This window comes from Molothrus ater, chromosome 11 (assembly GCF_012460135.2).
Source record: "Molothrus ater isolate BHLD 08-10-18 breed brown headed cowbird chromosome 11, BPBGC_Mater_1.1, whole genome shotgun sequence".
Taxonomy (NCBI): domain Eukaryota; kingdom Metazoa; phylum Chordata; class Aves; order Passeriformes; family Icteridae; genus Molothrus; species Molothrus ater.
Genome location: NC_050488.2, coordinates 15462573 through 15477283, shown reverse-complemented (window position 1 = coordinate 15477283; position 14711 = coordinate 15462573). Strand labels below are relative to the sequence as shown.

Genomic DNA, 14711 nt, shown 5'->3' with positions numbered 1-14711 from the left:
TGCTGCTGCATCTACCTGCATGTGAGTAACTGCACCCTGGAGGGGTTTTGGGGCATTTGGACAGATGATGGAGGTGGATCCTTGTCCTCTGCCCTGGCTCCAAGCCTGATTAATCCAGCATCCTCTGCCACAGGCTGCTGGGCAGCTGTAGGGCTCAGTGGAGAGTGCTAACCAGACCTCTGGAGCAAGCATGGTAAACAGATAACACTGCCCCATCCTTAGCTGGCTGGGAATTAAGGAAGTTAACAGATTAAACACTTAAAAATAACTTTCATTTCTTTCACTGTAAGTCTTTTAAGCCTCCAGCCATTTAGGAACAAAGGGGACAGTGACCCACAGCAGTCAGCTGTGTGGTGGCAACAGGCAGGGCTGTTTGAGATGCTTTGGCCCCATCATCTTGCTCTGAATAAGCACAGATAACAAGGAACTCAGAATAGGGATTTTTAGAGCAAAAGAGTGTGAAATAGGATTAGCTGATTCACAAGAAGATGCAGTGACACTGCAGTGTATTTACTGGGGAAAGCGAAATCAATAGGACTACTCTGCTGCCAAACTGAGCAGAAAAGTCTCTTGAAGAAAATCAATCTTCTTTACAGACTCATTAATGTAAAGATCAATTCACATTAAACTGTAATTAAACAGAGAGCTAATAGGAGAAGGGTAAGTGATCTGCTGTGCCCCAGGCAAAATAGATCATGTAAAATTTGAAAACTAAATACTGGAGAATTGGAAACTGGGAGTGGCAGGGAACATGCTAGGACTGCTTGGAAAAGGCTGATGAGCTCAGATGCTGGTTGGGGCAGCATGATCCTCATGGAAAGGAGGGTACTCAGTGCTATTCCAGCTGGATGTCAGGTAAGACAGGTCAAACACTTCAGCCAGTCTCTTCCATTTGACTTGCATGGTTTCATGTAGAGCTTTTCCTCTTAAGTGCTGGGGATTTCTTTATAATTCTAGTTAAATTAGCCACATTGTTAAAATTGTGACCCTTGTTTCTTATCTAACTTTGATTTTCTCTGGCTCTCCTTAGACCTTTGTACTAGATTAAAGTTGACCGGTCTTGGAAGTCCATAGTGTGGCAGAATCAGGATTGCACTATTGAGCTGTTGCCTCATTCCTCCACAGTGAAAGCTTGGGAAAGCTGCTGTTATTTTAGTGCTGTTTGCAGTGCTTCAGTTGTGTTGTCAGATGGGGTTTGCAAAGACTTTCTGAAAACCCATGTGGTCCATTAGATTCTTTGAGCTGCTGTTTTGCTTTCATCCAAGACAAAGGTGTCTTGCTTTGTGAGCTGAAACAATGCAAGCAGCCTGTGCTCTGAGTGGAATCTCACAAATACCTTCCTTTCTGCAAGATTTCCTGGGAGCTGGGGTGGTGGGCTTGAGATCTGTGACTTCACTCCATCTTTGCTTTTCAGGTTAAGGTGTTGCAGACTGTGTTGAGCATCAGGACTGCAGCTGCAGCTCTGTCAGGGTGACCCTGTTAGAGGGAAGAGCTCAGAGCTGCTGCCATCTGTGCTGCTCCTAGAGCTCAGCTCAAGCCTGAGCTGGTCTCTACACGAGGTGTGAGCTCACTTTGTGTTCCTGGCTAGGCCAGAGTAAAAACCTCTGCGTGGGCGGTGTTGAGAGCTGGGAAGTTTGGCTTGCAGGAGGAATGAGGTTTGAGCTCACAGACAGCACAGACACAGCCTTGGAGGCCATTTGTGGCCTGGGATCCTGCTGTGCTAATTGCTGTACAAACAGAACAACTGCCTTGACCCCCAAGGGGTTTAATCTGCAAGTCATCTTTGCTGGAGTTAAAAAGGGATGATCTAACAATTAGAAATAAGGAGAGTACTCTGTTAATTCCATCTGGGTCGCAGCAAGAGGTTTTGTGCTCACAAGCACCAAATCCAGATGAGTCAGAGGCAGTGGGGTCTGCTCGGAGTCAGCAGCTCTGCCTGTGTGCAGGACGTGCCTTGGGCAGCTCAGAAACCACACTGCCCTCCTCCCTTCCTCATTGCTGGCCCAGAGGAAACTTTCTCTGGGAACTGAGGTGGTGGAGATAGATAAGTGGGAGCAGATTCACCCCCAGCCCCTGCTTGCATCACCTACATGGTGTAATGTCTGCAGGGGCCAATTCTCCAGTGTTTGCTTAGGTAATTCCCCTTGGAGATGGAGAGAGCTGCTTTCTGAGAGCATGGCTATACAGGCTATACTACTGAGCTTCTGGGTTTGGATGTGAAATACATTAATATGGAAAGGGAAAATGAAAAGAATGCTGACAGGCTGTTCAGTGTGCAGCAATGCACAGGCATAAGATATTCTGAAACTCATCTCTTAAGTTTGTTTTGCTCAGAGTTCATATTAAGGCTCTGGTGTGTAAAGTCTGCAAGTTTTTGAGGCCAAAGACTGCAGGAGTCTTTCCTAGTGGATGAAACTCTCATTAATCATGTACTCCCAAGCACCAGAAGAGATGCTGTTTTGACTTTTCTTTTGGGCTGTTGGAACTGTTCTAATCATTTGCATGTCCTCTTTGAGCTTTTAGATATAACATGAGTGCATGGAAATAGCAAAGGATCTGAGGCTATTCCAGGGAAATGAGTAATCATTTCTTCTGGAAAAGCAACAGCAGTAAAGCACACAGTTATCAGACTCAACAAAAGAGCATCAGAAAGTAATCTGGGCACGTACAGTGGAGTGTAAAAATTGGCCAGAGGATAAAGGTAGTGAAAGTTGGTGGCAGCTCATGAAATACCCCTGGAGGCTGCTCTATTATGTATTTAATAACAAGCATTTTGTGCAGCCGTGGCAGCTTCTTCTGTGAGCAGAGAATTGCTTTGAGCTAGGCCAGATCTGCTCTGGCATCTGTGTGCTGCTTTGCAGGCCATGCTGGGTTAATCTGTGTATGGAGGGAGGAGAAGAGGACACCAGTGGGACAGAGCACAAGGTTAGGGGTTGGAATACTGGAAGAGGATCTTTTTGTGCATGACCCACATACTCATTATACCCCAAAGTATGTGTATACATACATACACACACACACATATATATATACATACATACATGTGTATATATATATATATATATATATATACCCCTTTGGGTGAATCTGCTTCCTCAAGCTGAAGAGGATCTACCTCAGGGCAGCTGGAGCTCCTGGATGTAAAGCATCTCCAAGGGCAGGAGCATATTTTGTGTACAATGCACAAAGTGGCTTCCAAGTTCTGTCCCTCTGCAGATCAAGCCTAGATCAGTTGTTAGGGTCATCTGCAACCATGATCTTTTGTTAAGGTCAGTATGAAAAATAGCTTCATATTTGAGCCTTAGAATAGCCCAAAATTGCTCCTATTAATATCTGTGGTGGATTGACTGTCTCATTTAATGGCATATGGCAAATAAAGCACACGTCTACAAAAGCAATTCCTTTGTTAGTCTTCACAGACCAAGCAGGTTTCAAATATAAATAACTTGCTGAGTTGAAAGTTTTTTTAGCATATTGGAGTTTCCTGCCTAAAAACTGCTGGCAGTGGCAATTAAGTTTGCTCAGAGGTGAGTAAAAGTCAAGTTGAAGCTACAGTAAAAGCAAGTTGAATTATTAAAAGTCTCTCTCCATGTTCCTCTCTGAAAGTTTAGCCAATTCAGCTTTTTAACAAAATTGCACAATATAAAGAAGCTCTCAGTATGTGTTCCCACATCCTTACTGAGATTGGGCAGTTAGTCCCCAGTTATCCTGGTTGTAGACAGTGGTGCTTGTTCAGAGCATGAAAGAGATCCCAGAGAGGAGTAAGAACAGGGCTGGGGGTAGAATTGTGGGGTTTAAATTGGGTGGCATAAAACACTGGCACCATTAGGAATAATGTAGGGTGAAGAAAATGTTCACTTGAGTGTGATCCTCCTAGGTTAAGGTTGGCAGAGATCAGAAAAAAAGTCTGCAGAAAGCTCATTTCTAACTGAATGAAAGCCAGCTATGTGCTGGATTTTCTCTTATTTTTAACCCATGTCAAATTCCCCAATTAATTGGAGAAGTGAACAATAGAGATCATGTCAATAGTGATTATCTTACAAAAGCAGCCCTGCTGGGGGTGTGCAGCATGGAAAATGTGACTGCTGGTTAAGAGAGATGAGAAAGTGATCTGTCACACCTTCAGATGAAGTGATCACTTGAGAGGCCACGCTCCCTCAGGTTTGTGTGCTTAACTCCTGCTTGTTAACAGGAATTCCACGTGAATATTGATTGGGAATAAGTGGTTGGGTGAGTACATGTTCTGCCTGTCAAACCATTTAATGTTCAATTGCACATCAGGGAAAATAGCAAAGGTAGCTGGAAAATGAAACTGGAGTGCAGAGCTGTGCAAGTGAAAAGACAACTGTGTTAGTGGTCAGATCTGAGCAGATAAAATGAGTTGGGGAGAGGTAGAATTGAGAGTTGATGACAAAAGAAAGAATCTATAAATGGCTCATGGATTTTAGATTTAAAAATCATTTCCTGCCCAGTCCATCTACTGCAGATCACACACTCTGTGCAAGCAGTTGCTGCCCAGGGTGGTGATTAGCATGAGACATCAGGCCAAGGGATTGGACTTTCTGTAATCTCCCAGGTGCCCTGGAAAAGGCACACTTTTTGGTGATCTTACCAAGGTATTTTTGCCCTCAAGGTTGTTTCTTTGAGAGAGCAGTAATCTTTTTCAAAATAGGAGGAACTGAAGATGTAAATGGTCTTACTATAAAAGCTTGAAGAACTTACTGGCTAAGTGGTGGTGAATGCTTACCCTTGACTTTACAAGATCTTTACCAGGGAAGCTTGAACAGCCTGTTTTACACCAGCCTGGCTTAGCACAGAGGCAGTTCCACTCTAAACCCCAAATTTCCTCTTCCCTGGATGTTTTGCCACCTTGTTTTGGGGTTTCCCAAAGCCACCCTTCCTACTTGATGAGCTTCATTAGCAGCAGGGTGCCTGTTCTTGTGAAGAGCTGCTCTTTTCTTTGCTAGCTTGACTACTGCTTTTCCACATAGGAGCTATTGCTTCTTGCAGGCAGAGCAGTGTGAGCCCAGCAGAGCTCAGTGAAGTCTGCCCAGAGGCAATCCCTGTTTCTGTGACCTTGCTGACAAGACAGATAAGCCCTTTCAACAGAGCTCAAGTGTGTGTCATGTTGGAGCAGACAGAACAGCCAGCCTATCTACATCTCTCAAGTGTTAACAGGAGTTTGACTGGCCAGTCAAAAATGTGTTTTTTCAAATGCTGCCTTTTTCAAGAGGCAGGTCTTTTAGCAGCTTCTGCTGCAAGTTCCGTGAGACTGAGAGTTTGATGGTGTGGAAGATGAATTCAAGTGTGTTGTCCTTTCTTTACCTCCCTTATCATCACTGTAGTTAAATCCACCTGTTTTCATGGTGTTCCTGTCAGTGATGGGAAAAGACCCTGTGTCACATTGTGGCTTAGAGACACAGACAGTGCATGCTATCAAAGTCTGCTTGCAGTTACAGTTTGGATGAAAATTGCAGCATCATGGGCAGAGCCATTGCATTTGCTTTGCACTTGAATTGCTTCTCCCCTTGTGTTATTTTCCCCTCCTCGCTCCCGTGGAGAGACAAAAGCAAAACAAAACCACCCACAAAACACATGTGCTCTCTGGGCTGTGGTGGATCTTATTTACTTTGATCATGTATTACACAAAGAGAAACTAAAATCAGTATCAGGATTTAAGGATGAAAGTGCCTCCATGCCCTGTGCTTTTGGAGCTTCTTGGCTTTCAAATGGAAATGCCCTCCTTGTTGATTAGAAGCACAAAACTTGCATGCAATGAAATGAAAGGAAGCTGCTGTCTGTGCTCCAGCCTCTGCTCTGTGCTGGTTCAGTTGACGTCTGATTTTTGGATTTCTGTTCTTCCTTATCACAGACCTGGCTCATCTTTGAGGCGGTGATAAGGTGGGGGGCCTGGGCAGCAGCCCTGACACAGGCACTGGGCACTGTGGGGCTGTGGAGAGCAGGAATTCATCAGAGCAGCAAAGTGGTGGGGTGAAGGTAGCCTCTATCTTGGCTTCAGAGAATTGCTTATGCATTTAATTTGTGATAGGAAATTGAGTTTGGCTGGCGTGGATCAGTGGCAGAAGAAAGCCCTTGAGGGAGAAGCACAAGAGGAAAAGCCAGCGGCAGAGCAAAAGAGTAGCAGACCAAAGATATGAGATGTAGAGCATGGAAACACTGACCTGACTGTCATCTGCCAGCAACTGAATGACCCCTTTCAAATACTGATGCAGCCCTTCCTTCAAAGAGGCTCTGCTGAGTGCCACGACCCCGTTCAGACAGCTGGTGCAGAGCCCTGTGGTTTCCTGCATTCTTGTGTGAAAACTGCCATTTACCTTGTGTGACTCCCTTCCTTCTATTCCCACAGGACAATTCTCCTCTTAGCAGAGTTCAGCACTCAGAAGAGCCTCTCCTCTCCTTTGCAGCCTTCCTCAGTCCTTGCTGCAGATGGAGGTCAGGGAATGTGAGAAGTGACAGGAGCAGTGGCATGGACAGAGAGGGGGTGAGAGGCTCACACAGCTCTGTGTGCTTGCAAAACCAGCAGTGATGGTGTTCAGTGGCTTAGGGATTCCCTCCCTGGTGCCTTTGGCCAAACTGCATCACAGGTTGGGCAGCCCCTGCTGAAGATACCTGGCCCCAACCCTTGCAGGTGCATCCTCCATTGAGGGTGAGCTCAGGGCTCTGCACATCATCCCTGAGATTCTTTGGGGTCAAGTTCACAAAAGTTCAGGGAGGCTTGTTACAGAGAAGCTGTGCCAGACAATGAGAGAGGCTTTGCACAGCCTGTTTAATGGATCTGAGCCCCTTGTGAATACATCATTTTAAAAACTGCTGCAGAGCACTGTCTTGATGAAACATCCAGTGTAACCAGAAGAGAGCTGGTCCTGTTAGAGCCACTCAGTTGCTGATGGGGGGACTGTGCCCATAACAGAGACTGTCTTGTCTTCAGGAATCTTTATTTGCTTTGATGTCACAGCAGGTTGTGTAATCTGCTGAAGAGATGAGACAGCCTCTATTTTAAAGATGACTAAATTCTAATCCTGCCTGTCCCACACATTTTGTTTTCTCAATGGAATGAAATGCTCAAGGCTTAGGAAGTTGTATGTTGCAAAAAATATCCGAAATCATATGGTGGTGAGTCAAAGCCCAGTGAAAGGAAATGCAGATCAAAGTGAGGGAGGGAGAGAGTTTTGAAAAACGACATGGCTTCCCTCAATGGATCAGCACACAGTGTAAGGTCATGTAAGAAATCAGAAAGTTTACATAAACAGTGCTAGTTCAGAAATATTCAAAGAGAATATGTAGCTCAGTGTGTTTTGGTTACAATAGGAGAAGGGCTTTCCTTCATGCAGTTCATACTTAACCTATCAAAAATTGTTCATCAGATCCAGGCCTTTGCTTATGTCCAGCTGCTGGGAAGATTTTAAAGAGAATGCTTGATCCCCTCCTCTTATCCATGTGGATTAGAAGGAGCTGTGGGAGTGTGCCTGGCAGCAGGATAACATCTGCCCATGGTTGGGTGCCCCGGGCACGAGGGTGCTCTGAGGCCACTGGGAGTGCAGCAGGGTCAGTGGTTGCAGTCCATCAGTGTGAGAGGAAGATGAGCTTGGTCCTGTGAGTGACCACAGAGTAGCCTTTAATAATAGACAGTGAAAACAGAGCCCCTGGGTCACACTGGGCTCACATGAGCAGTCCTGTTGGCTGCAGTGGAACTATTTGTGTGAGTGAGAGTTTGCTTGTGGGAAGAGAGTTCCTAGCACAGCCCTCTGCAGGGGGCAGCTGCTCCCAGGCCCAAAGGGGTGAATTAGCAAATCTCAGCTCCCAGACTGATTTCTGCCTCCAAACATCCATGACCTGGAACAGAGACGCGGTCACTTCACTGTGAAAGGTTCCATTTTTTTCCCATCCCCTCCATCTTCAAAGAAACCCCAAAGCCCAGGTTGTTTTTTTTACCCCTCTGTTTTGTCCCAGCTGTGTGTAGCTGGGGGTAATTTGATTCATGCTACTCCATCCTAAACCATAGAATAGGGTGAGAACATGACCTGATGAATAAAAGCCTCCTGGAATATACCTGGTTTGAAGCTGATGTACAGCAGATGAATAAATCCTCTTCAGGTTTTCTGCTTTAGTTAGATATAGTTGGAATAGCTCCTTCATCTTGTTTCTTGCATTATTCTTTTATATGATTTTAAGTGAAAAACAGTGTAAAAGGGTCATGGGTTTTGTTTGCTTCATCTTAGACCTTTTTCTGAAGGAGTGCTAGGGCGAGGGAAGATCCTGACTTACAGTTTTAGGTAGAGCATATGAACTTTAGGAGAAAGTTTGGATATCTGTAAAAAATTACACAAGTGGCTTCTCTTTTTTTTTTTTTTTTTTTTTTTTTCTTCCAGTGGTTTGGGGTTTTGGTATGGGTTGGTTGGTTTTGGTTTTTTTTTTTGTTTTTTTTTTTTTTTTGGCTTTTTGGGGGTGGTGTTTTTTGGTTTTTGTGTTGGTTTGTTTTGTGTGGCTGACCCTAAAATGCAGTGGCTGGCTGGCCTGCCACTGCTCTGCTCTTGTTGTGTGTGCAGCCAGCACCTGAACAAACAGAGCTGTATCTGTGACAGCCTGGGAATCCGCCAGGATTCCTCAGGGCAGGAGTGATTCAGAGCATCTGAGAAAAGTGGGGGCTGCTTCCATGCATCCTTGCTTCCTGTCTAAACAGCAACCCATGCAGCCTTGCTCTGAAAGGACAGTGGGGCACTTCCCATAAGCAAATGCAGTTTTTTTGTTGGATAAAAATACACATTCTTGTGACAGTACAAAATCTTGTGCCTAACGGATTATTCTGGAAAGGCTGGTAAGACAACACAAAGTGTCAGACAACTAGTGGGGCTTACCAGAGCACTTGAGGAGTGTGAGGGCTCATGCACATCAGGCAGTTCAGTTTTTCTGGGAAGGTCTCATGTTAAGAACTAGAGAATGGTGTGACACAGACTTCCAGCATGTCACCTGCCTGGTTTACTTCATCTTCAGCTGCAGAGATGGCTTCACTGTACTCCAAGGCAGACATTTCACAAGTTACAGTAGAGAAGAAAAAGTTTTCTGAAAGAAATCTTTGGAAGTAAAATTTGTGAGTAAAATGTTAAAACCATGTAAGAAGTTCTACACTGATAAATTGTTTGAACTTTGAGTCAGAGCTGATGTTCAGGTCCCAATGACATTCTTCCCCTTCCTTCTTTGCATATGTTAATAAAAATCACTTAGGAGATCTTTGGTTATTGAATGTAAGAAGGTGACCCAGAAAAGCAGGAACATTTATGTTGCTGCTGTTGTAAACACAAATTCATCTTCCAGATTATCAGTTACCCTTCTTGCCTTGTTAGGAAAATCACTCAGGCGTTGCACTCTACTCTGAAACCATGATTTTATTTATTATTTTTTGTGTTTGTGTAGTGAGTGACAGGCTGAAATCAAATAGCAAATCATGTAAGGTGAAAGCTTAGGAACCCATGTCTTTGATCTTCTTCAGTGTTTCTAGAAGGATCAGTACTGGATCTCCATCTCCTCTGAGCTGAGGAGGAGGAGGGCAGGTAGTTCCAGGCACGTGTTAGTCACAGTGTGTGTGATCCATCTCTGGTTACGCTGCCTTTGATCTCCCTCTCTTTGCACAGCCAGTCTGTGACACCAAACCTTGCCTGTCCTTCACTACCAAACCCCATAACTCTTTCTGGCTCCAGCATTTTGTTTCTTCAATACTTTGTCAGGATGGAAATACTAACCAAACCCTGAACTTTTAAAAATCTCCCTTTTTCCAAGTCCTGTGATCTCCCTCGTACGCTAATTTTGAAAATGTGCTGGCATATTAATAGAACCCTGCCCGAGGTGCAGAGCCCCTCTTTAGAAGCTCAGTTTTATTTTTGATGCCTATAACAGGTGCTGGTTTAATAGGTTTGCTGTATTACAGCTTTCCCTTTTCTCTGGTGAGCCGGGCCAGATCTGTAAGCTGACACTACATGAAGGGCAGGCATGTGACTTGTGCCTGCCTTTAGCCTCGCTTCGCACTGAACATTTACACTGCAGCTACAGCAGCCTTAGTTCAAGCTTTGTCTAAACCAGGAGGTTTTCTGCTGATTGTATTTAAATCAGCCCAAGCAAAGCCCCTCGTGCATTCCTGTCTGAGGGTCTTGCTTTGATTTTCTGCTGTCAGCTTTGGAGTGGGCAGCTGCTGGGGAGAGTGAATGCGGCTCAAACAACAAAGGAACGTTTTTGTGCTGCTCTTTGCATCCATTTCACACGAGGAGTTTGAAGCTAAGGTATAAATTAAACTGAGTGGTGTTCTCCTTGCTTGCTGCAAAGAGGAAGGTGAATTCTTCCCCTATTAGCTCTGGTGGAAAATGTTTCACAGCCTGTTTATCAAATAAATATTCACAAAGACGCTTCGAATGAGGAAACGCACCGGGATTAAAGTGTAACTTTACCTCTAAAATACAAGCTGAGATTCCTGGAAATGCTGCAAGCCTTTGACTTTGCGCCACCTGTTATTTTCCTGCCACCCCCTCCAGCTCCCTCCCGGCTCAGAGCAAACCCAAACAGGCTTTGGCTGTGCTGGAACGTTCTGCTTGTTTTTCTCAGCGCGGCGGAGCAGAGAGCGCGCGTTGCGTTTGTTTCCTCACGGCCTTGCTTCGGCAAGGAGCTGCCTGGGGATGGTCCAGATCTCCTGTGGGCACAAGGGGTCTGTGCAAAGTGCTGAGGGGCTGTGCTACTCTGGGGTGTTGAACTGAGGGGCTGGAGGGTGCATCCACCCAGCTCTCCTCTCCCTCTGCGGCCAGAGCTGGTGCTGACCCCAGGGTGAAGAAGTTCCTGAACAAGTGCCATGAGCACAGAGAGTGTGGAAGGGATCACTGCTGACTGCCAGTTACCTTAGCTTGGCACAGAGGTGTTCCAGGTCTGTGTTAGCTGCAGATGAAGTGTCTCTGGGAATGACGTTGGGTATGAACTTGGAAGTTCTGCTGTTTAAGCCAGATCCTCCCATATTCATAAACAAACCCAAATGGACTTGGATGGGCTCCTTAGTTCCTATGATTTCTTTTTTGCTTGAGTTGCTTTCACTCCAGGTTTTTAGTCCTCAGCAAAGGCTGCATCATCCTAGCTGGATAGTCCTTTTCCATGCACATTGGAAAGCCAGAGGTAGAGAGGGGTTAAGGAACTTGCCCAAGGCAGATGAGTCTGTGCCAGAGCTGGGAATAGAAACCAAGAGACTTGGCTCCCACTCCAGGCTCTAATTGCACAATCTCACATTGAAGCCCTGTCATTGTACACTCTTGAGGTAGCACTGGCTGAAGTGAGGCAGGGAAGGCTGTTTCCAGGCTGTGATACCCAAGGAGTGGGGAGAGGAAAGGATACTGGGAGGTGTTGGTTGTGCAAGCACCAATTATTTGTGCTTTAACGCCTGGTTTCGGCAATTGGTTCTAAAATCTGATCTGTCACATTTGAAGCCGACCCAGTGTGAAGTGGTTGGGTGAAATCCAGCCCTTTTCCAGTCAGTGATAAAAGGGAGAGGCAAATTCATAGCACCACTGGGTTTTTTTGTGTTTTTTTTTTTTTTCTGCAAAACTCCCTTGTGATGAACAGAGGAACAAAGGCGGGAGAGCCGAGAGGATCCAAGTAGTAACAGTAAGGGTTAAATCACATTTGGGCCCTTACCAAAAGAATGAAAAATAAATTGTAATCAAGCTAGTAAAAGGTTTGTGCTGTGCTGCTTTCATATCACATGCTGTGTATAGGAAAAGTCGCAGGCTTTGTTTGAAGTGCAGTGCTTTGAGAGGGTGCAGTGCTTTGCAGCGAACTGTCTGACATTCCCCAGCTGGGACTGGCCCGGGATGGTGTTTGGAGCTGAGAGCTACATTTGGAGTCAGCCCATGTTTGAAGCAAAAGGGGGAGAGGGAGAGAAAAGAGCCAGTTTTTCTGCCTGTGCAAAATAAAGTATCCCTCTCATCTGCCAGCTGCAGCACATGAAAAGCGAGAGGCGAACAGACAGAAGTCACCTGGAAACTGCGAACACAGCTCAAACAAAATAGTTCTTTCCTGTCCTTTTCTTCCCTTCTTCAAGTCTGTCTTCTGGGATGGGTTGGGAGATCTGGCAGGCAGGCTGAGTGGATATATGTTGAGCAACCAAAGCACAAAAATATTAATATTCCAAAAGAAAAAAATAATAAAATGAAAAAACATTGGCTTCTGAAGAGCGTTTCATGTCCAAATCTACTCTGTGCTCTCAGTCCCTTGCAGACTTTGCTGCCCTGTGTAGGGATTGTCAGGTGATTTATAGATTCTCCATGTTCGTTTGTACAAGCCTTCATTTCCTGTTAATTTACAGCCAGATTCATCTCAGCCATCTCAGCTTAGATGAGATCAGAGCTGAACTCGCAGCCCCTGCTTCAGGAGAGCTCCAGAAAATGTGCTCGTGCTTTGCTTTCAGTTATGTCTGTGTTCAGGTACTTTCCTGAGTCAGGCTTGAAAGCACATTTAATGGGTGCTCTTCTTTTGAGGAGGAAAAAAGTATTAAAAATATCTGAACCTTGTGATGCTACTAATCAAGTTAATTGAAAAAAAAAAATAGTTGTAGAGGGAAAGAAATTTCCCTTGCCCGTGTTTTTAGTTAATGGAGGTCACAAAATTCTGGGTATAGTGATTTTTCCTGTCTTTTAGTCTCACTGTGCTATAAATTCAGTGTACCACTGTCCTACTAGGTGCATCAGACTTTATTCCCAGCTGTAAATGAGTATTGGTCTTTTGGATAGCAGCCACATCATTACCTTTGAAACAGTTGTGGTTGTGGAGACCTGTGTGCAGGTAACCCATGGAATAACCAGTTTGGAGACATAAATTATGACTTTCCTTTGATTTTTTGTGACACCTTGTTGCATTGTATTAGCAGCACACTGCTATAGTGCTGTAAAATTTGTCCTTAGTGTTTTCTGAGCCTGCACTGAATTAATTATCATTTAAACTCTTCAGTCAAAGTAGTGTTTCTGTGCCTGTTTCCCCAGCGTTAAGCAAGGGCCATGTGCTGGCTGTTTAAAGGGTGAGTCTCCCAAGAGCAAATTGTTCTGGGGTTGCAGATTTTTCACTCTTCCTGTTGTGGACACCAGCAAAGGTTGTGGTGAAACAATCTGGTTTTAATAACAGGGAGGGTAAAGGAGCAGATCATGGTGTGGGGAGCAGGTCCCTTGCCATGTGCTGCTGACATTTTCTGTCCAAGGGAGGTTTTCTTCCAAAGGGGCTTGTCTGAACCTCTGGGAGAGCCTGAAGAGGGGGTGAAGCTGGAGAAGATGGGCTCCTGAACAGCTGGAAGTGCCTGAAAAGCTGTGTCAGACATCCCTCAGTTTTTGTTTCAAAGGGCCGATGCTTTGTCAGGGGAGCTGGAACTCGTATTCAGGAGTGCTTTCACTGGCTGCTCTCCCCTCCTCTGCTCACCCAGTAGGTGTCTGCATGGATTGAGGCACAGGACTTGTCTGAACTCCCTTTACTATCTCTTATTATTCAGCAAGTTCCCAAGTGTCTGGTGAGCGTCTCTGTTTGGAGTGCCTCACTCAGAGCCTTGCCAGTAATATCAGTGACTGCTCTAAATTCACATCAGGCATGTGCTCTGCCTCTTGTGACTAATGCACAATGTATTTCTTTAATTGATTACTGTTCTCTACTGACTCAGGCCAGAAAGGAGTCAGAGGAAAGGACTCAGTGAGGGGGTGATTTTTACTTATACCTTGTTGAGTACAGATGAGGTCTAAAGGTATTTAACTGTTTGGTGGCTGTGGAAGCAAACTGAGGGCAGTTGGTAGGAATTTCTCTAAAGAAAAACCTTGGATTGAATCCCTCAGGCTGTCCCGGTCAGGCAGCAAACACAGGGGATCAGTGCAGGTCTGATCCTACAGCTGGTGCTTGGGCACTGCAGAGTTGTCCTAATCCTACAGCAGGACAAAAGTAGCAAAAGATAAGGAAATGCCAGCAAGAATGTTTGCAAGACTTCTTAATTTTGTGTGTTATAAATCACTGTAACACAGTGCAAAGCTGGGAATTTTCTGAAGAATCCTTAGGAATTCAGAATGTTATGTAACTTTTGTTGAGTTTGTATTTAGTTATTTGTTTCCTTCTCTGAAAGTCACATTCTCTGGATAAAGCCTTGGCATGTTGAGCCACTGATCTGCACTCCTTGCCTTTGGGATTTAGAAGCAGCCCTGTAGTCCTGGCATGTAACAAATGCAGTTTGGAAGCGCAGGCTTGTGGGAGAGCCCAGATCAATGGAAGAAAAACTGATGAGTGGAGTCAATAGCTCTGTAGAAAGAAAAAAGTGGAAGCCTGCAGATACCTGTGAGCTGGCTCTAGCCAGAGGAGCAGCGAGGGGATTAGGGAAGAATCTCTCTGGAATGGTTAAAAAGTTAAAGCTGTTAAAAAGTCACCATAACTCTGAGTGTACAAACTCAAGGCCAGCCTGGAGGCGTGCTGCAGACTCGGATATTCATTCTGTTTTTCTAAGAGAACCAAACAGTCCCTTTTTCTGCTCCTGACTGTTGCAGGCATCACAACAGGATCCGCAGCATTGAGGGCAGTGAGCTGCAGCCCTACGTTACCCTGGAAACGCTGGACCTGAGCTTCAATGACATCACAGAAATCCGAAACGGCTGCTTCCCACAGGGACTGCTCATCAAGGAGCTGTGAGTTCTGCTGGCTGGGAA

The 14711-nt window shown here is 45.1% G+C and overlaps 1 protein-coding gene across 1 annotated transcript in view; it reads left to right on the top strand.

The window, feature by feature from the left end:
• Positions 1 to 14711, top strand: part of LRIG1 (leucine rich repeats and immunoglobulin like domains 1) — a 94013-nt gene that overhangs the window by 43277 nt on the left and 36025 nt on the right. Inside the window, exon 4 of the mRNA XM_036391207.2 lies at positions 14553 to 14690. Within this exon, the coding sequence (XP_036247100.2) occupies positions 14553 to 14690 (138 nt within the window). The remainder of the gene's footprint in view (positions 1 to 14552; positions 14691 to 14711) is intronic.